Below are 23,171 nucleotides of genomic sequence, written 5' to 3' on the forward strand. Positions count from 1 at the left end.
CGGGAAGGCATCCTCTTTATTACTGAGAAATTACTATGAGTCACTAGGTCAAACTCTTACGACCTACTAGAGATAATTTTACAACAAATGAAAGGTAGAGCTACATTTCAGTGCTTTCTTGGAGCCATGTACTTTGTTCAGATAAAATTTTATTTCAGTGTGACAGACCTATTTTTCTGTTCCATTGCCACTGTAAGCATTTTTCCATCCTTGCTTTTGACTGGTGCAGTTCCAATTTGGAAACTTTTGTAGAAGTTTGGCAAATGGCTCTGTGGTTTCTTAACAAAGTTGTTTCAAATTCCAAAAATAGGTCTATAGCATATTTCCATTTGCCTCTCCTTGCACAGTTTTTCCGTGTTTTGTCATCTTCCTTGTATTCTTGTTTCTCTTTGGTTTTGCTTTCCTTCAGTATCTTCTTTGTCTGAGGACTCGATAGCTTTCCTTTTTTCCATAAGGACATCAGCAAGACATGAGAAATAACAGAGAAAGACGATATCCAGCTCTTGCTCTGTCTCCAGAAGTTTGACTGCTGCAATTTAAATTATGCTTCCTCCAACATCACCTGTTTTTCTTTAGTCATCTATCTGATCTTCATCTGTTTGGGACAGATTCTTCAAATCTATCCTCTGAAATAGCTGGAATTTCTTGCAGTGGTCTTGCACTGACGATTCTGTCACTCAGGTTTATCTTTTTCATCTCCTTTTTAGCATTGTGAAAATTATGGCTGTTGCTGATATTCACAGCTCTGTACGCCCTTGCATCTTGGGCACGTGACCCAAACCTTTCATGGAAGGAGGTGCAGTCAGCCTATGATTCTGCTGGGGGCCTGGCAAACACTTTAGTTCTCCTTATGCTCTTGCAAGCAGTAGTCATGGAGTGTCTGTCCCTGTCTCCCAGGCAAGGAGTTTTCGCTGTTCCTTCTACTCTTTCATTACCAGACTCTACTTTAGTATTAATATTATTAGTTGTTATTAAGAAGAAAACTGGTGTTAGCATTCTGTTGACCTTCCTTGAAAACTAGTTGCTAGGCAACATTATCACGCTTAAAGGCATATCCATTGGGAAGGCAGGAAAGTTCAATTAATCCAACAGTGCTCTACTAGACAACAGGAATATGAAGAATAAAGCAACTTCCACAATAAGCCATCTACATAATTTACTAAATTTAATAGCATAATCAACTACATAGCAGGATCAAAGGACTCCACAAAATTTTCAACTAAAAAACTCAATACAAATTACCAATAACGATATATGATGAGAGCTAGAGGTCTACCAAAACACTACACTGTAAATTTTACTCTGAAAAACTGGCCAACACTTCCAGGCAGCAAGCAATTTCACAACTGGCAGATCTCTCCATGAGAACTACATTAATGGAATATGTATTCCAGAAGCTCTCAAAAGAAGTTTCATTAAAAAAATCAATCACTTAAACAAATCAGGAGAGAAATTGAAGAGCGTACAAAACCAGAAGCAAATAACGAAAAGAGTGGAAGAACTTCATTTCACTTTCTGCAGTAATTCTGGCAGAGGGAGTATATAATACAAGCAACAGATCTTCATTTGGAACATCACAGAATGGTACATTCACTTCAAGTACTTTGAGGAAATATTTACAGTGAGATACTCTAGCTAAAACTAGGATTAGAAAATAATATACAAAGGTCAGCATTTTCAGTATTTTAAGGCCCGTCTGAAGCATCTGATCATCCAAAATATTTCTGCACAAAAAATGCACTCCCACAATAAAAAAAGAAAAACCACTATAACCATCACAATAGTCTTAAAGCAGCAACAATGCGTCAACCAAAATGTTGGCATGCATTTCCCAGCATAATTAAACAATTTAAATTTAATATTTTCTTCCTTTAGATCTCAGTTAATTATCTAATTGTACAATTCAATCAAAAGTTTTAAGAGCTGCTTTTAAAAAGCACAGAAAACAAATAAACCCTTCAAAGAATACTAAGTCTGTGGCAAACCAATAAAACAAGGAAAATTCACTGTTCTAGCTAAACTTCGATGCTTATGCCCAATGGGGTGCCTGCTTAACTACTTCCTTTAAAGTGGTCTGTACATAGTCAAAGAAATCAGGTTTCCCCTAAGAATTTCCTGTTAAAATGCATGGAAATAATAACGGTACAAAAATCATTTAATATATTTAAATCAAGAAAAAGATAGGATTCCTCTCAACAGAGGAAAGCAGGAACTGAGTCCGTAGGATAAAAGCAGTGTTTGCATATGAGATATACTGTAGAGAAGTATTTTTTCCCCTCATAATAAATATACATACAAAAAAGCAATCTAGAAGCATCAGTATCCACATTTCTTGTTCTTCAGCTCTTAGTAAAAATATCCCACAAGAAGTAGTCTGCTATCATATTTTTATTTCTCAGCATTGGATAAGCTAGTATTAACACCACAGGGGGCAAAATGGCTAAAGGAAAAAAAAGAAAGAAATGTTCTACATGCAGTATGGTCTAGCATTGAGGCTATTTTTAACGGTGGTACCAGTCAGAATTCAAGAAACTAACATTCTTTTCTAAACTTTGAGCAAATTTCTGTTTGAATACTGTGCTCATTCCTTACCCTCACTTAGATTGGTCTGACGTTTCATGTTGAGCTTGTGCATCACTCCTATGCCCAAGAAAAAACGTGATTAACTTTTCAGAATGTACTCTACGTGAGGGGGAAGCAATCACATAGGTTTGGGGTTCTGGGTATGAGGGGGGTTTGAAAGACCATCTTTTGTTACTATGTTACCTGAAAATCTGGAAGTTTATGAGTTTCCAGTGTTCTCTATTAAAAATAACCCCACCTTTCCTCTGTTTAGTGCACCTATTTAATAGCTTTAATGAAAAAGAATGAAAGGCAACTGGCTGACAATCTCTGTTCTGTAGTGAAGCAGAGCCATGGTTGGTTATGTTTTTAGTGGCAAAACTAATACATTTTTTTTAACCACTCACATTTTAAATAAAGGAAAAGCAGTAAAATTAAAGAGTAAGGTAGCTCTTTTTATGACAGCTAAAACTAAAAATAAACAAGTAATTGAAAAAGAAACTATACAATCTGAAGCACATGAGCGTAATCCTTATAAGCCTAAATATTTCCACAAAAGGATTTATTCTTTTTCCCCCAGTAGTTTTTCAATTCACTCACAGAGCTCCATTATCACATTATTAAAGGAAGCCAAACCCAGGAACCGATAATCTAATTAATCAAAATAAATTGGCTTCATCCAGACACAGCAAATTTTAACTTTTATTTATGAACATAAACAGCATGAAGGAACCACAATTAATCAATTTCTAGAAGTATCATTAAGAGGTATGACATTTTTTATTTCTTCCCTTCTCTGCTCTGTTTCAGAGGAAATTCAATTAACATTTCTTGATATCAGAATTTATTAGATACACAGATTTGTTAGCACTTATGAAACAATGGGTGAGATCTTCACTGAGCCGCTTATGAAGACAAAGAACAGCACTTACAACTCAAAGAGCAGTAACTAAAATAACTCCAAGCTTGCTCTGAGCCATACCTTTCTGACTCAAGCTCTTTGAACAAGCAAAAGACAACAGTTTATTCATATTTTAAAAGAGAAACTTTTTTGCCTTTAAATTCTGGCTTGGTGCACGTAGTGAAAAAGTGGGTGAGAGCGCTGTACTCAAAGGAATACTTTCTCTGAAGTGAGTGAACTTCGTAAAAATTAAAATGTTTTGCTGAGATAATGCCAGGATAAGGCATGTTTTTGATGGAAGATCAGGGAAGTTTGGGCTCCAGTCTATAGTGGCTGTGTGCATGTCTTTCAGGTAGCGTTTTAGGGATTTGAGACTCCCAATTCTGAAGCTCTGAGGCTTGGGAAGCATCGGTTACTAAGGCTTCTGCAGTCCAAAGGTTCAAACACACTGGAAAGACAGATTTCTCAAAGGACATTAGAAGTTACTTATATTTTGTAGAGAGATTCCGTACTGGAACAAAACAAAGAAATAGCCCCAACACTAATATGCTAATTCTGAGAATTTAAATGCTATCACTAAACAGATTCACTACCTTTGTCCAGCTTCAGGAGAGGTCCAAGTTCATGTTCTTTTTCAATGACTATTGCTTAAACAATTATTTAAAAAGGCAAAGAAAGATACATAAAAAATATCTAAGACAATACACACAGATGTGCAATATTTATGTTAACATACCTTAAGGTAAGTTCTGAATACCATCATGTAGCTACGGCACAACTGTGGACTGAGCAGCAAGCTACTCACCTTGTTACTAGCTGTTCTTCGTGTTTTTCTCGCTCTAAAATGTGTTGGAAGTAGTTCTCCAAGGCTTGAGCAGTTAAAGTTTTCTTTAGGTATGGATAGTAGAGGGGATGCCGTGCTATCACACCTGTTAGGTATAACTGTTGTTAGTTGGAATAGGAGCTATTAAAATAAATTTGTATTTATCCTTTCAAAACTGATTTGAGATCCTCCTCTTAACTCAAACTGTACATATGGATCCTCTTTAATGAGTGCTTGAATAACAAACAATAGAATGACAGCTTTCCCTCTGTCAGTAGAGAGGCAGTGTGGAGCATTACATGAAAGAATGCTCCCAGACTAAGTGATTATTGGACTTTTTTCTGGCTGCAAACAGCCCCTGTCACTGAAAGACACTTAAAGAACAACAACATCATCACAACAAACAACACACATGCAGTTTTCTTCCCCTAAATGGCTTGCTTGACTTAGACAAGTACTTGCAATTAACCATAACAAGGCATGATCAGTGACTGAAGGTTTGATCCTTGCCCCGTTCCTTGCATAAGATCCTGACGCAAGTGTCAGGAGCCACAATTACACTTTTATTGCTGTAAATATGCTTTCATAAGCTTCAGGTAACTGAATGCTGAAGCTGACATTCCACAGCAGGATCATGAAAGCAGATTTATGTCACAGGGATCTTTTTATCTGTGGACTTCAAAGCTAATTTAATCTTAGAGGTCAAGTTTGTTTTTATTATTGTTGTTCCTTAATAAAGCAATGGTGTCTTTATAACTGAGGAAGCCTATTAGCTATGCATCATTCACGATTTGGCAATGCTACATTGCAACAGTGGTCTATCATGGGGAAAGAAAAAAAAAGAAAAAAAAAAAATCAATATTCCTTCATTCTTCAACCCAAAAACCAGTTTCACAAACAAGGACAAGAAAACTATATTCCTAAATATAAATGAACAAAATTCATCAGTTTTAGCATGACAGCTAATAGCAAATCAAATCCCAAACGCACCTTTAATTCATACTGAGCTTTGAACACCACACGCTCTCATCTTCCAACAAGTTAGAGAGCCAATTGTTGCATGCAGAAGTAAGGAATAGAAGGAATTATTAAACAATGCAAGAAGCAGCACAATCAATGTAGAGACTGCACACTGAAATACACCATTTGGATTAACAATATAATAAAAACATTCTCGTACATTCAAGAACAACTTCGGTATTTCCTAACACTGTTAATGTTTCAGCCATATATATGTTACAATTCACATATGGAAATATTGTACATGATCAGACAACCAAGAGATTTTACTGCATAACACACACACACAAAGAAGTAACAACTAATGTGTAAAGGAAAACTTAAAAAGGCATTTCTTAACTTTGGGGAGCTCGACTTTGCAACTCTAAACAAAGATCTTTCTTTGTAGTATGACATGACAAGTATTTTTCCTTAGTACCTCAGATTTCAACAGCTGCTAAACAGAAAACTACAGACATTTCATTAGTAAAATCCTTGTTTTATGCAGATTTTTTGTTTCAGCACAGAGACAAAAAAAATGAAGTGATGTGAGAGATTTAAAAAAAAGTTAAGAGCAGCACTTGATACGTAACTCTTACTTGAAAATTCTACATCACTTTGGAAAGCAAGAAAAACAAAAATACCTATGTTTGCAGAGTTGCCTTTGTCTCCACTTCTAGTATAGGCAAGATCTTCTAAGCGATAAGTATGTGGACCACTGGGCAGATCTATACAAGATAAGAATTAATACATTTTAATGACAGCTACAAATAATAGTACATTTTGAAGAAGCAACTGATTTTAACTGTATACTTTCTGCATTGTTTGTAGTACTCCTGAAAAAACTCACAAAGTTTTCTTCCCAGAGGAACACCTAGGGAACAAGAGGTGAGGCTGGGGGCCAAAATTATGAAATTGATCCCTCCTGCTCCATCTCCCAAATTCCTTTTACCTTTTCACAGCTGAACATTGTGCCAGGCATCCCCTCTTCCACCACCTTTGAATATGAAAATTCATCTTGGTCTTAGCAATGTGGTATCTCTGGAGGAGGCACAGCACCTACTTGTCACCTCTGGACTATCTGACAACTTTGTCCCCTTAACATACAGACCTCTCTGCTTCCAGTGCAGGTGGAAAATACCTCTAGTTGCTACTGTCCTGATAATTCTGTAATGTCTGGTTATTCTGATAATGTCTGTAGAAAACAGTCACAATCTACAATTCCTTTTCAAGACAGTATGTGTCTCTCATACACACTGTTATAACAGTTACTTATTCAGCTGCATAGAAGAAACCCAAGATTTCTTTTCAAATTACTAATATTGTAAATATCTTAGTATTATACAAGAAAAGGTCATAAATGGTAATAAATGCACGCTCTGTAGGAAGCCAATCTTAATTTTTTATCTTGTCTATGTCTGAATATCGGACTTTCAAGCCTTTAGGAACATAAAGATTGTTGCACTTCATTGAACAAAGTTCACATTGAGTATTATTTTTATCCATTTACATATCAAAAAAAGCAAACGCACTCCTCCCCAAATCCAGAAATTCAATCTTGTGGGATCCACACAGTTTATACATGAGGTTTGATGGTTAAGTTACACAGCACAGACCTCTTGCAATCATTTATTACTAAGAGTAGTAGGCTGTCACCATCTAGTTTCTGTTCCCCAAAGCGAGAGATGAAGTGGTCACTTAGTCACTGAGTTTCAGTTATTTGCTGCTAATAGCATAACACTGAAACTTGAAGCATAGGTTATGTCCCAGTTTTTAGGCAATGAGCATTTAGTAATTTCCAGCCAGTTTTGCGTCTGATCCAACTTCCCTATGGCCATATCAGCTCTCCTGGCATCCCTGGCTTTTCAGTCTCAGCATCTGTAACAGACTCATCTACGCTCCTGATTCACATGTAGACTTCTCGCCCCTCAGTCACCCTCTCCTCCGTCTCTTTCCTGTCTTTGTCTCATCCTTCTGCACCCAGGTGGCAGCTCTCCCCTCTCTGCTCCTTGGACACCAGCAGCGTGAACATTCAGAGCAGAGAAGCTACAGCCGTCCTGCCTCCTGACACAACCTCTGCTGCTACAGCTGCTGGTGGCAGCCACAGGAAGCAACTGACAAATGTCCCAAATATTTTTTTTTTTGTAAAATACCAAACAATTCAGACCTTGGCATATGCTTGTCAAAAAAAATTTCAGTCTAATGTATTAAAAACTGTCAAATTTAAAGGAATTGAAGAGAAGGTCTTGTAAATCAATTATGTTGGACAAACTTCTCATTGCAAGACACAATTCAATTTGGAAATGCATCAGTCTATCTTTTCTGCATTGTTATTGCTTCTGCTGAGCATACCAAACTATTGTGCTGGTTTTGTGGTTTTGTTTTTAATTTTAGGGAGTAAGAGACCCAATACTAAAGATGTTATGCTCTGAATGCTGGCCAAAGGCAGACTGTATTAAGAAGTGTAACTATACCAATTTAAATTCACCCTCAAGATACAAATGAATGTTTAAATTATACTTAAAACCAAAATTAACACTGTGGTAAATTCAAGTATGATTTAAATTAAAGTGCATCTACTATTAAGGCATGGGTAGATACGTACTCCATGAACTGTCAGGTGATCACGTAAAACCAGCCCTAGCCAAATCATCGTTACCTTCAATTCCTTCCTGCCCACAGAGAATTGCTGACTCCTCAGACACAAGCCAGGCTGACCTAAAGAGCTTTAGCAAAGGTGCGTAAGAAAGAAACTATGCCTAAGTCCTACTTGCTGCAATTTTCACTGTCCCTATCAGAAAGGGAGGCTGCAAGTCCATGGCAGTGGCAGCTGGACAGATCCCAAAAGTTCATTTGGATATGGGGTGGGAGATTGTGGGTGACAAAAATGCCTCACCACAACACGACACATAATTTGTATACTGTATCTTAGTTCATGGTACTTATTTGGTTGAAACAGATCAGGCAACACTCAGAAGAGTAGCTTTGCTGGCACATCTGAGTGGCAATAACAGGGAGAGTAATAACAACTGAGGGCTTACCACAGCAACCTCTTCTGCTGGCACAGCTGGATCAGAAAGAGAACATCTACCCTCACCCCAACAACATTATCAGCGTTGAACTGATTTAACTAAGATCTAAAGTTTTATAACATATCTCAGGTCGCTGTCAAAGATGAGCTGAAAGAGTGATTATAGTTTAGTCTGGCACAACGGTTCTTCGTTGGTAGTAAGTCAGGGTAGCATGGCATTTGAAATGGTGGAAGCATACAACGAAAGAGTTGACACATGAGGTTTGTTTTGAGCTTGATGCTCAGTCTTTTCCATGTTCACTTTCATGAAAAACACAAGCAGAAATGTGCCGTGAAACTTGGCAGAAAATATTAAAGGGTGTATTTATTTAATTGGGGAATATTATTTTTGATTAAACATCTCCATTTAGAGTGGATCTGAAAAAGTCCAGCTAAAGCTCATTGTTCATTTTGGACAAGACCACCACACTTCATATACCACAGAAATCACATTATTTGTAATAATTTAATTCAATACACAATTCAAGAAAAAATGTAGTGCTTCTTCAAAGGCTAAAGTATAACAATGTTTAAACTGTATAAGCTGTAGAAGTCTTTTCTCCATCAGACATTTTACACAGACAGTCTTTGACAGTCTCCCTTTAAACAAAACCAGTTCAAGACAGTGTTCTGGTGTTATCATTTATTATTACCCTAATTGATTTATCTTTGCTGATCTGTTTATCAGGAAATTGTTTTCATTTAATAAACATCTTAAACAAATCTACAAAAGAATTCCCTTCAAAGCTAGGGCAAATGGTAAATTCAAATTCCACCCTCGCAGAATCACATCTAGCAGCATTTTTTAAATCCATTTTCGCATATTTCTCTTATCAATTCAAAGACAACTAACAGTCCCTCACACTTGAGATAACGATTAAACTAAGAAAAATACTTCCCTCCTTACTAAATGCTGACAGAAAATGTTTCACCAGAAGTTACTCCTTTTACAGTCTAACTCATTTGTCTATTTCTCATCCATGCTGTCCATGTGTTAAGCCACAGAAGTAGGTAAGTATTTAGTCACATACAGAAAACATTTCTATTTACAACTAAGGGCAAAAGTTTAAAGATCTTTCTCAGGGGAAACAACCAGAGGAGCTCTGTTGTCCCTCAAAAGTGGGGTTTTGCCTGGATAAAGCCTGAAGAATTCAGTACTTAAATGCTGATGTCAGGCACCTCAGAAAGTTTTCTCAAATGATAAGAAGGCAACAGGGAGTCTAATAGCTTTTTATTTCTCCAATATTTAGCATTGTAGTCACCTTGAAAAAAAAACAGCAGGACCTTTGCTAACCCTTTTATTAAACAGAACAATGACTTCCTATTCCTTAACTCGCCCAGTTTGATGCTGCGAATCCCCCACTGCCCTCCTGGGAACTCCCAAGTATCAGAAAGCTTCTGGTGTGACATAATTTGCAATAGACATAAGAGGTGAAAACATACTTAAGAGTTTAAGTTGTTTCTGAACAACACATAAATCATCGCATTGAAGAGATGATTGAATAGATGGGGAAAATGAACTCGTGCATGGCAATCAGGCATCTGGTATCAGAGACTGTCAAATGGCAACAAACATATGTGTATTTCAAATTTTCTCCACAAGATACAGAACATTCCCTACTAACTTATAATTACTCGTTACACTATTCTATTACCAGTTTTCAGAAATACTACTCACCTATACCTGGAATCCAGAATAAATCTTAACATATTGGTGCCTTCACAGCATTAATTTTTTGAGTATACACAGACTGAAATACCTGAATTACTCTTTCAGCATTAGTATTATTTTTAGAAATATTTCTAACAAGTAATCTTTAGATACAGTAACCTGATTTATATTGAAAATACCTATCTACGGCTTTAAATTAATTCTCTCATTTCTCTGGTGAGCAGGTATAAGGTAATAAAGACTCTGTTTGGACCAAAAGTGAATTATGAAGTGTGCTACACATTAAGAAATACCATATATAGTTCTGCCATTAGAAAGAACATAAAAATCTTCAAATGTCTAGCACGTTCAATAATCCGTAACCTAGTACCTAGCTTGTATGAACAACTCTGATTGAACACTTTCTTTTCATTGCAGATATCCTGACCTGCTCCACTCAGCTCACTGGTTTGCCCTTCTCAAGTTTCTTCTTGTCTGTCTTCAGAGAATTTGGTTAGACAAGTCTAACAGCAACACAGGAGTTATCATGCTGGATCATTAGCCTAGTGTGTTTTCTTTAAAAGTCACCAGTTCCAGGTTGATCCCATTCTTGTTCATTTTGTGAAGGCTGCTGTATGGAATAGAGACAATTCTTAATTATCTAAATGCTAAGCATTGTGTAAGTCTGTCCTCCATTCTGAACACAAGTATTTTGATGTAAGGTAAAACCAACTATTTCCAGGATTAACAAAGTAAGACTGCAGTATACTTGGAAACCATGTTTAAATTTCAAGCCAGCGTTCACTGTCTTCAGTTGTGTCTAAGTGTTTTGAACAACAATTTACTTACATACTTGTTATAGTCTCAAATACATTTTAAACTGTGTGATGCTAACCTCCCTCCTTCCAAGAAAAGTAGCTTAACTGTTTTGCAGCAGACTTAAAAATATACAGAATAAAAAGGAAAAATATATTATATTGTATTTTGTCTACATTATAGATAAAATCTAGCACATGATTTTCCAGGAAGACAGCAAATGATGCATTCACAAATAAAAAGATGAACATACCTTTCAATTCACTGCTAATCTTTGGTGGATCAAACGAAACAACCTCATCTGATGTAAACGTGAGATCCTCCTCAAATGTCTCAACGTGCTGCCCATTTAAAAATAGGTCGATCTGGAAAAAAATACCCATTTGCAAACTGTCAAATTAGAAATCTAGTGTGACATGTGAATAAATAAAGCATATTTCTAATTAAGTAATGATCTGGCACATCTTCAGCAACAGCTTTACGGATAAGGTTCTGTCCCACCCTTTAAAAAAGTCACAATAACAATAATGATCCATTATACACCTAAAAGAAATCTTTGTGTGGGGGAAAAAAAGCACAAAAAAAAAAATCAAAGAAATGCTCTATCTAGTTAGGTATGTTTTAAAGGAAGACAAATCTCTCTCTTTCCATCTCCCTCTATACTGAGCAGCACTACATGGAATTTTGTGTCGTAACTCTTGACAGCTGGATCCCAAAACTGGAAAGTTTCCAGCTCTTCCATGATATAACCCCCTTTTCTTGTTAATGTCACTGTCCATATTAAGGACAAACTTCTCTTTGGATCCCAATTTCATCTTCAAATAAATTTTGTGAAAGCAGCTTATAAAAATAAATTAATACTGGATATTTTTGGTTTATGTTGAGATGAATATATGAAAAAAAAAAAATGCCATGCTGTTCCTCCTGCATGATGAACCATCTCTACCCCCACCAAAGAAATCTGAAAAAATACATAGTCAAGTCTGCTATTTCATTATCTGATTGGGCTATTCACTTAAGATGTGAGCAAAGGTTTCTCTGGTTAAATCATATAGCACAATCATGTAGAAAAATTAACTGCATCCATTTCACCTGCATTGGGGAACTGCCAGTACTAAAGACTCAGACATACAACCAGGTTACACTGCCACAACAAAACAATATACACCGATGCAGCTGCAGAAGTTATCAGTGCTCAGTTGTCAGCAAATGCATGATAATTCTACTCATCTTAGCCCTCTTTCTTAAGATTGTTCGTAGAGAATAGCTAATAGTGACAAAGGCCTCCAATGCTTACGCAAGAAGTTTTAAAAAAAATATATATTTCAGAAAAGCTGTCCTTGCCTTCAGTAGGTTTGCTAGAATTTTTCTCCCTAGGAAAGCTTTTACGTTACTTTTTAAACATGAAAAGTCATACATGGAAAATAACTACTGTTTGCACTGCAAAACCACTGGTGATATATGATAAAATCAGGACAATTGCATAAGAGCAGTGGAAAAAACAAATGAGATCTTGAATCCAAACTGACACCCAGAACGGTGTTATCAAACGCAAAACAAAAGAACCCACTGTGGCAATGTTAACATAGCTGAAAATCTCCTTATGGAGTTTTTTTGGTTTTAGGTCAAATGCTGAACTAGAGCAACTAGACTCTTTGTAACTGAACTTCCAATATAGAAAAGCAGTTAATTCGTTCCTTCCTTATTCTGTAATCGCTGGCTAGACCATTGTTGTTAATACACGGCTAAAACTTTGAACCAAGGACTTCAATCTCTTACACCACACTTTTACATAACCTTTAATATTACTGCAGTACAACAGTGATAGGTCACATGGCACTTTGTTAATAGCATATCAGTGCATTTATCAGATTAGCTACCTAGAGCAAGGATTTTGATTTTCTGTATTAAAGAGAGTAGATGAGACACTGCTTTCTTTCCCTGCTGAATTAGGTTACTATTCAATCTCAACACCATTTTACCAAGTCTGGAACACAGTGCTAATTAATAAGTTTACATTTAATTTGATAAACAAAACAGTGGTAGGCTAAACTTCCACAAAGATGATCATTTCATATTAAACTTGGTAAAGACAAGCCATTTGTATAAAGCAAAATGTAAGTGACAGTAAAAAATAAGTAATTGAACTTTTTTAAATGACAACAAAGGTGGAGGGTTTTTTAATGTTTTTCCACTATGCACAGTTTCTAAACTTAGTTTTAATAACTAGTACCTCCTGTGTAAAATTAACCTTAAATTATTTCCCACTAATGCAGAGTATTACTTAAACAAAAACGTAACATTTGGGCTTATTTGTGGCAAGCACTGTACACATGTTAAGAAACGAAAATGAAACAGTCCTTTTCTGAAATGCTTAGAACATTTAAATTGATTACTGATAATATTTTTAAAGAGTTGGTTTTTTGTTTGTTTGGGTTTTTTCCCCTCTCTCCACACCCCCCCTTTCACTTGCTGCCTGTGCTCCTAAGGCTTCCCTTCACCACCCCAAGCAGAAGCCTGTCACAATAGCTGTGGTTTAACACAGACCAACGTTCTGGCCTTTGGCCACTTTCTTGATGGTGAATGAGATGGTGAATGAGTGAGAAAGCTCTTACTGAGCGAGAAGCATCGTTATTAGGATGCCTTGGCATAAGATGCGTGCAATAGCTAAAAGTCAACTAAAGGCCTCGGAAAAATAAGAATATATGTAGTTTTGTCTGCAGTCTTCAACAAATAAATTAAGTATCTGATGGCACTCAAAAAGCAGAGTCCAACATTTACAAATCCAAACATTTGACTTTTTCAGTAAAACCAGTTTCTTCAAGTTTATGTTGAAGACTTCAATCCACACAGAGGTACACAAGTAACAGAAAAGAAGTAGGGCTCTAGCTCAACGTTTCATCTTACACTAGTTTCTCACCTAGGCCTGCCCAGTCATCTGAACTATAACTTCTCAGACTGAAATAAGTTATTGTTATGAACTGAATAGGGCCACAGAGACAGAGCTCATTCACAGGCCCCTCCATGACAGTCATCGCAATAGCTGCACAGGCTTTCATAATTTCACAGTTTTTTGCAATATAGGCAAGAGGAGAGATTACTACTCCTATTTTTATAGACACGGTATTTGGAAGGAAAAGGCTCAGCTAAGGTAAAACTTGTGTGAAACAGAGGAAATTCATTGATTTTAATACTTATTTCCAATAACGCATCTCGGCTGTTGAAAAACTGACTAAGGAGAACAAGGACTCATTTAAACAACTGTCAGACAAACTGTCCATGATCGAGAATAAACTTGACTCTCTACCTACACAGGCGCGCGTTGCAGCCGTTAGGAGAAAACGCTCTCCTACAGGACCAGCTCAAAGGAAACGGAACACGTCACGAGGTATCCTGTGGTTTGCCCTGCGTGGTTATGGGGAGGACATGAGCAGATGGCATGGACAACCTACCAGTACCCTACAGGCACGAGTACGTGAGTTGCAAGCTAAAAGAAATACCAGAGAGAATTTTTCTAGAAGAATGGCTGCTCCAGTTACCAGTGAGCAGGACCCCAGTCAGGGTAGATGGGCCTCAAATTCCTTTTTCCCAAGTGTGAATAGGAGAAATGAAGGTCCAGTCCCTGTGAGCTGCATGAATCCATTTCTTAATGAGGGGGGCCCTGCCTCCAGCCAGGTGGAGGAGAGGGACAACCGAGTTTATTGGACTGTGTGGATTCGATGGCCTGGCACATTAAAACCACAAAGGTATCGAGCCCTGGTAGACACTGGTGCACAGTGCACCCTAATGCCATCGGATCATAAAGGGGCAGAACCTATCAGCATTTCAGGAGTAACAGGAGGATCTCAAGTGTTATCTGTATTGGAGGCCGAAGTGAGCCTAACTAAAAATGAATGGAAAAAGCACCCCATTGTGACTGGCCCAGATGCTCCGTGCATCCTTGGCATAGACTACCTCAAGAGAGGGTATTTTAAGGACCCAAAAGGGTACAGATGGGCCTTTGGTATAGCAGCTGTAGAGACTGAGGACATTAAACAGCTGTCTACCTTGCCTGGCCTCTCAGAGGATCCTTCTGTTGTGGGGTTGCTGAAGGTTGAAGAACAACAGGTGCCAATTGCTACAACGACAGTGCACCGACGACAATATCGCACCAATCGAGACTCCCTGATCCCCATTCATAAACTGATTAGACAATTAGAAAATCAAGGAGTGATTGGCAAGACTCGCTCACCCTTTAATAGTCCTATATGGCCAGTGCGAAAGTCTGATGGAGAATGGAGATTAACTGTGGACTATCGTGGCCTAAATGAAGTTACGCCACCGCTGAGTGCTGCTGTGCCAGACATGCTAGAACTTCAATACGAACTGGAGTCAAAGGCAGCCAAGTGGTATGCCACCATAGACATTGCTAATGCATTTTTCTCTATTCCCTTGGCACCAAAGTGCAGGCCACAGTTTGCTTTTACCTGGAGAGGTATCCAGTACACCTGGAATCGACTGCCCCAGGGGTGGAAACACAGTCCTACTATTTGCCATGGACTGATCCAGACTGCACTAGAAAAGGGTGGAGCTCCAGAACATTTGCAATACATTGATGACATCATTGTGTGGGGAGATACAGCAGCAGAAGTTTTTGACAAAGGGGAGAAAACAATCCAAATTCTTCTGCAAGCTGGTTTTGCCATAAAAAGGGGCAAGGTCAAGGGACCTGCCCGGGAGATCCAGTTTTTAGGGATTAAATGGCAAGATGGGCGTCGCCAGATCCCGATAGAGGTGATCAACAAAATAACAGCCATGTCCCCACCAACTAACAAAAAGGAAACACAAGCCTTCTTAGGCATTGTGGGTTTCTGGAGAATGCATATTCCAGATTACAACCAGATTGTACGCCCTCTTTATCAAGTGACCAGAAAGAAGATTGATTTTCAGTGGGGCCCTGAACAACGACAGGCTTTTGAACAGATTAAACAAGAGATTGTGCATGCAGTAGCCCTTGGACCAGTCCGTACGGGACAAGATGTTAAAAATGTGCTCTACACCTCAGCTGGGGACAATGGTCCTACCTGGAGCCTCTGGCAGAAAGTACCAGGGGAGACTCGAGGTCGACCCCTAGGATTTTGGAGTCGAGGATACAAGGGCTCCGAGGCCAATTACACTCCAACTGAAAAAGAGATACTGGCAGCATATGAAGGAGTTAGAGCTGCTTCAGAGGTAATTGGTACTGAAGCACAACTTCTCCTGGCACCTCGATTACCAGTACTAGGCTGGATGTTCAAGGGTAAGGTTCCCACTACCCATCATGCAACTGATGCGACGTGGAGTAAATGGATTGCATTAATTACACAGAGGGCTCGAACAGGAAACCCTAATTGCCCAGGAATCTTAGAAGTGATCATGGACTGGCCAGAAGGCAAAGACTTCGGAATGCCACCAGAAAAGGAGGTGACACGTGCTGAAGAAGCCCCACCATATAATGAACTACCAGAGGATGAGAAGCAGTATGCCCTGTTCACTGATGGATCCTGCCGTCTTGTAGGAAAGCATCGGAAGTGGAAAGCTGCTGTATGGAGTCCCATACGACGAGTCACAGAAGCCACAGAAGGACAAGGTGAATCAAGTCAATTTGCAGAGGTAAAAGCCATCCAGCTGGCTCTAGACATTGCTAAACGAGAAAAGTGGCCAAGGCTGTATCTTTATACTGACTCATGGATGGTGGCAAATGCCTTGTGGGGGTGGTTAAAGCAGTGGAAGCGAAGCAACTGGCAGCGTAAAGGGAAACCTATTTGGGCTGCTGAATTGTGGCAAGATATTGCTGCTCAGCTAGAGGAACTAGTCGTGAAGGTACGTCATGTAGATGCTCACGTACCTAAAAGTCGGGCAACTGAGGAACATCGAAACAACCAACAAGCGGATCAAGCTGCTGAAGTGTTCCAAATAGATTTGGACTGGGAACATAAAGGTGAACTATTTTTAGCTCGGTGGGCTCATGACACTTCAGGTCATCAAGGGAGAGACGCAACATACAGATGGGCTCGTGACCGAGGGGTGGACTTAACCATGGACTCTATTGCACAGGTTATCCATGATTGTGAAACATGCGCCGCAATTAAGCAAGCCAAACGGTTAAAACCTTTGTGGTATGGGGGGCGGTGGTTGAAATATAAATATGGGGAGGCCAGGCAAATTGACTATATCACACTCCCTCAAACCCGCCAGGGTAAACGCTATGTGCTTACCATGGTGGAGGCGACCACCGGATGGTTGGAAACATACTCTGTGCCCCATGCCACTGCCCGGAACACTATTCTGGGCCTTGAAAAGCAAATCTTGTGGCGACACGGCACACCAGAGAGAATTGAGTCGGACAATGGGACTCATTTCAAAAACAGTCTTATAGACAACTGGGCCAAAGAGCATGGCATCGAATGGGTATATCACATCCCCTATCATGCACCAGCCTCTGGGAAAATTGAACGGTATAATGGGCTGTTAAAAACTACCCTGAAAGCAATGGGGGGTGGAACCTTTAAAAACTGGGATAAGCATCTGGCACAAGCTACCTGGTTAGTTAACACCAGGGGATCTATCAACCGAGCTGGCCCTGCTCAGTCAGACCTTCTACATACAGTAGAAGGAGATAAAGTCCCTGTGGTGCATGAAAGGAATCTATTGGGAAAAACTGTCTGGATTCTTCCTGTAACGGGCAAAGGTAAACCCATTCGTGGGATTGCTTTTGCTCAGGGACCTGGATGTACTTGGTGGGTGATGTTGCAAGATGGTGAAATCCGATGTGTCCCTGAAGGTGATCTGATTCTGGGTGAGACTACTTAATTCTGAACTGTATGTTGTTGCTGCATAAGTGTCTTTCAGGTTAAGACAGTGGTGATGAGACCGGAGCTAGCTTCATCAAGTGGCGTCCAGTAACCTCCTCGAGTCTGACATCTTTAACCTGCAACCCGTGGGCACGAACCATGACAAAAGAGAGACTGCTAGCCAGAAAGACTGCTGAGAGACTGCTAACCAGATGGAAACCCACAATCCTGAACCAAATGAACTTGATGGACTTTTTGCATAAAGATGAATCATAAACTAGTGATATGTATATCTATATTTGAAAATGAAAAGGTAGTGGTGATCTGAGTATGACATGAATGGTATGGAATAAGGGGTGGAATGTCCTGGTTTGGCCCAAACCAGGCCAATTAGTCTTAGAGAAACCAAGGTCACTGCTAAATTCCTCACTGCTTACGAGTGAAGAGCCGAAGGGGGTTGTACCTGCAGGGAGGAGTGGACAGGGCAGGTGACCCAGGATTGACCGGCAAGGTATTCCATCCCATACATGTCATTCTCACTTTCCTGCTTATCACTAACCCACTGCCTCCTGGAGGTGGGGCCCAGGAGGGAGGGGCCCTCCTGTCTCCCACTGATTGGTACCAGCTTTGCCAAATCTCCAGTTAAAAGCCTGCAGGTGTGATGGCAGGAGAGCTACTGCATTTTCCCCTCTGCCTGTGCTGGGGAGAGCTACTACATTTTCCCCTCTGCCTGTGCTGGGGGGAGGTACTGCCTTTTCCCCTCTGCCTGTACTGGGGGGAGCAACTCTGTCTGAGGAGGATTTCCAAGCTCTTGATCTTGGTTTTGTACATATTTGTATATATTTGGTTATTTCTATTATTATTGTTATTATATTCTTTTTCATTATTATAGTTTATTAAAACTGTTTTAACTTTCCAACCCATAAGTCTCTCTCCCTTTTCCCTTTCCCTTTCCCTTGGGCGGGGGGGGGAGAGGGTTAACAGAGAGCATCTGCCACCTGGTTAATAGCTGGCCCAGCTTTAAACCGTGACATATACACAAAATGTAGACCCCCCCCACAAGTCTGAAGACGTGTCCAGGTTCACAAGATTAAATGTTCAACTCTGAACATCCAATTGCCTTCTCTTTAAAGAGGGACAATTAACTTTCAAAAAAATATATAATTTTCATAAGCACTCTTTGCAAATGCAGTAAAAATAATTCAAACCTACAATTCTAAGAAACTGAAAAGAGAAGTGCAGTTTTGATGCAACATATTTCAAAATTCACAGCAATTAAAATGCTAGGTTGGCAGGTTCAACTGTTGTAAAACATTTTGTGTGAATAACATTAGTCTCTAGGAAAATATTTTTAATGAAAGTTACCTTTGCAGTTTTAGGACTCAAAGTCACTGAAAAATGCAAGTCAGCAGAATTTTTCAAATGACTTCAAAGAGAAGAGAGCAGGCTTTAAGCAGTAAGTCTTACCTGAACATTGCTTTTGGGATAACAGAAGAAAAATGGCTTCAAAACTGGAGACCTAGACACACAAAACAACAAGCATAAATGCATTTAACCAGAAATTAATGAAAATGTCAGATCATACACCTTTAGACTATTCATACACCAGACAAACACTTGGGAAATTAAAAACTATTTAGCCATGATTAGCAATGGTTTTCCAAACAATTTTGGAAAGCCTGAAAAGTGTAGAAATTCCTTAAATATCATTATTGACAAAATAAGATTTCGTTTAAAGAAAAAAAAAAAACACACAAGAAAATTTTGTGGTGGGGAGTGGCCAAAATACAGAAAATATTTTCTTGACAAAGGATGCACTTCATGATACTGAAGTGTACTGCACTGTCATTAGCCCCACATTGATACCTAGGCTAGTTACACAGAGCTACTGAAAATGTATCTACAGTTTCTTACCCCATCTCCATGTGCCAGACAGACATATCAAAGTATTTGCTTAGGGACAGGAAAGTTTTAGATGCTCTCATGAATAAGCATGGAAAAGTGAGCATAATAAATCACCAGGAGATTTCAGCCATATCTAGAAAAATACCGAATCAAACAACTATTTTTTTTAATATGCTGAACATTATTCTGTTCAGCTTGCTCATGTAATGGGTTCATGGTAACATTTTGTGGGATGTTCTGGGACATTTGACCTTACATTTCTAGGTAAAGTGGGCTGCTACAGACTTAAATTTGCTGTGCCATATGCCAAACTAACAGGTACAAGAGAAATCCGGTACAGAAATCTGCATGTATTGGCACATGCTTGAGCTACTGCCCTGCCATAAAGTCACATTTAAAGTTCTCCCTACAGCTCATTAAGCAAAGACATTGTCACGAGCTGATCAGACTTACGTAACTCATATTCAATAACTCAATAAAGAATTTTACTATTTGCATACATATCTTGTAGCACTCACTATTATCTTGTTATCAATTATTAAGCATAGCGTGCAACAGAAAGACTTTAGTTGCTTATGCGGTTGCTGTTTCAAGGTGGGGAAGCTTGTGACGGTGAGTGGTAGGAACACTTCCATCACACATTACAAGAAGTTAATGATCAGAAGTTCACTTACACTCTGGGGCGCCCTCCAACAATTCCAGTGAGGCCGGGTGCTGGAAATGGAAATTAAATTCACAAAAGAACTGTTAAAGCCATCTTCAAAACACTAGAGGTCATAGCTTACCATAGCTTGAATTGCGCTTTTAATGCATGTTTAATAAATACTGGGAAATATTTAGCAAATTACGTATGTTCTCATAAATTAAGAAAACTGAACATTTCATACAACAGTTAAAAAGGCAAAACATGTAAAAGGTACTGTGACTTTTTTTTTAAAAAAAAAAAAAAAAGAAGAATTTGTTTCAAAATGTGCAAAGTGTAAACTAAACCTTTAGGTTCTTCTTCCAAATATTTTGTATACCAGTGCCAGTCAAGTGACACATTTGATAGAAAAAGAACTTAGCTTTGGGGTTTTTGTTGGTGATGTTTTATTTACTTTTAAAGAGAGCAGAGAAACAATTCTGACCTGAACCATGGTTTGTTTTAATGCTTGTTTAATATGACTTTGTTTATTAGATCAGTTGTTTCAGATTAACTTTCATCTTTCTCTTTAGCATTTTCTCTGCATAACTTCACCTTATTTTTTTTAAGGTGCTGGGTACTGCAGATCCTATTCTCTCTCTTTGACAGATAGGTAATTTAGGGGCTTAAGTCACTAGCATGATCCCAGATTTGCAGTAACTCAGCACTGTGATTAGACTCTTGTTTATTCTTAATATCAGGTTGCCAGGCTTTACTACCATTAAACCCATCTACCCAGCTCAGTATTTCTGAAAGAAACAGTTCTGCTCTCCTCATCCTGAGCATAGCTTCTCACCCTTCTTTCTGGCATGGACAGCATGCATACACGATACATCAGAGCTCCCTACAGTATTTCACGGGAAAGAAATGGTAAAGTGAATACATTAAACCAGCCTAGGAATTAACAAGTATGTTAAGCAGTCCCTTAAAAACAAATGCTGTGGAAAGCTGCCCACATGGTATATTTACCCAAATTAATCCTGGTTAAAATGGGCTTCATGCTTCCTTCAGGTGTGAATTCTGTTTGTGCTCCAAACAGACTAAAAGCCATGTAACCATGCTGTTGTAGTACTAAGCTCACACTGATAACCTCTACTTCTCAGCAGGCTGGTTTAGCTTGGATTCAGTGCCTTAGTAATGTGGATCCATACCAGTGACAGCATAGCTGGTACAACACAGCATAGATTATAGAGTCTTGCCATATTCACGTTCAATGGAAGTGATTTCCCTGAAATGGCGGTTAACAAGGTGTTTTAATTAAGTTTTTGAAGAGGGATGCTGTTACGTAGTCCTTATCCTGATCACATTGCTCTACAATCAGAGTCACATTTGGAATCAACAAAGCTAAAATTCAGCACACATCTGAATGACTGATTCAGAGATAGTAATTACAGTAAATAAACCTAAAGTTATGGAAGAGGTCTTTTGCCTAAGGCTAGTCCATAATCACTCTGCCAGCTTGGCCAGTGTGCTAGTACAGTACTTGCACATTATAACCAATTCACAAGATAAACAGACTTCACTGACCGTATTTTTAGCCAGACGCTGAAAAGGCAAACCAACCAACCAACCTCAAAATACAGCTACCTTCAGAAGGTGCTACAGTCGAGAACAACTGGAAGGGATTAGTATCAACTTCTCCTCTTTCCCCAAAAAAGCCTATGATGTTTTTTAGTACAGGAAAAAAAGAATGCCTTCAACAACAACAAAAAAAAACCCCATGAGTAACCACCTCCCTACCCTAAGTTCTGCTGAAAAAAATGTGGTGGTGGATAGAACGTGAAAGAATCCCTTACGTTAGTGTTACACAATTTTAAACGATCCAGTGAAGATTCGGCCCTATACATATTACCCATGCACTCGTTCAAGCAGAAAACTGACATTCAACATTAAAACCAACTGTAGTTATTTTACTGAATTACATGCCTAGTTTACTTAGGTTGTTGGGGGAGAAGGCTGGATATGGTAAGGTCATGCTGAAAATACAGGTTCATAAAGTTAGTTAATTTACATTATCTGTGGATTGTCACATGGCGCACTTCCTGCTAGACAGCTGAACTGCTCATTAAGGATACCAGATTTTGCTCCGACATCAATTTCAACTTCCTGAAAGCTCTCAAAGAAAGCTCTTCCCTTGCCTGCTCCCACACGATGGAACTTGGCTCCATCAACAAAGCAGTTCTCTAAACACTGACAAGAAAACAATCCATCTAAGAGCAACCACTGCTCACACCTCGAGGCTACGATAACCTTCTACTGCTGCTTGCTATTGCTAGTCTTGCAAAGTTCTCCAGCACAAGCTACTGTAACAGCAGATCTGCCTCTGGAGATACTACAGCTACCCCTGCACATAAATGCAATTGCAGAGCAAAGCTAGACCAACATCCCAGTTGCAACATTATTAATTTCTATTTTACGATTATCCAATCCATTGTTTATGTTAACATAAGTAAGATGGGAGTGCTTGTAAGTACAATTTAAGTTTATGTATATGCAATTCCTATTTGGACTTCAGGCAGAGAAGATCAAGCAAATCTTAAATTGATTATGGCATACAATCAGTGATTTGTTATTTGTGTAAACAGCACTAGAGCACAACACCTCACCTCAGCCCAGGGCTCAGATCCCCATTACACTTCTCCAGAAAAACTGAAAGAAGGCAATGGAAGGTGAAGCACAACCAGGTAACAGTGGGCTTGTCACTGTGGCCAGATCTACTTCTGCTAAGTTAACTGTGATGTCCTTAGATTAACTGTTCTCCCAAAACACCTTCTTTAAAAAGATCTACTCATGCTGTACTTTGTGCTTACTTTACATTGCTTGCTTAAATATCTGCACAGATGCTCTCTCCCCCTCCTTTCTGGAGGAAGACTTATCTTTATCTACAATTACATGAATAATTTGTCATACTTGTAGAGACTATCAATCAGGCTGCAATATCAGGTCGGTA

At 38.9% G+C, this 23,171-nt stretch overlaps 1 protein-coding gene across 1 annotated transcript in view; it reads right to left on the bottom strand.

Moving 5' to 3' along the window:
- LOC137665290 (uncharacterized) overlaps positions 1-23,171 on the bottom strand; it is a 71,544-nt gene that overhangs the window by 3,633 nt on the left and 44,740 nt on the right. Inside the window, exons 14-18 of the mRNA XM_068404162.1 lie at positions 20,214-20,253; positions 19,102-19,153; positions 11,076-11,187; positions 5,930-6,013; positions 4,269-4,392 (exon numbers count right to left, since the gene is read on the bottom strand). Coding sequence (XP_068260263.1) covers positions 4,269-4,392; positions 5,930-6,013; positions 11,076-11,187; positions 19,102-19,153; positions 20,214-20,253 — 412 coding nt within the window. The remainder of the gene's footprint in view (positions 1-4,268; positions 4,393-5,929; positions 6,014-11,075; positions 11,188-19,101; positions 19,154-20,213; positions 20,254-23,171) is intronic.

This window comes from Nyctibius grandis, chromosome 6 (assembly GCF_013368605.1).
Source record: "Nyctibius grandis isolate bNycGra1 chromosome 6, bNycGra1.pri, whole genome shotgun sequence".
Lineage (NCBI taxonomy): Eukaryota > Metazoa > Chordata > Aves > Nyctibiiformes > Nyctibiidae > Nyctibius > Nyctibius grandis.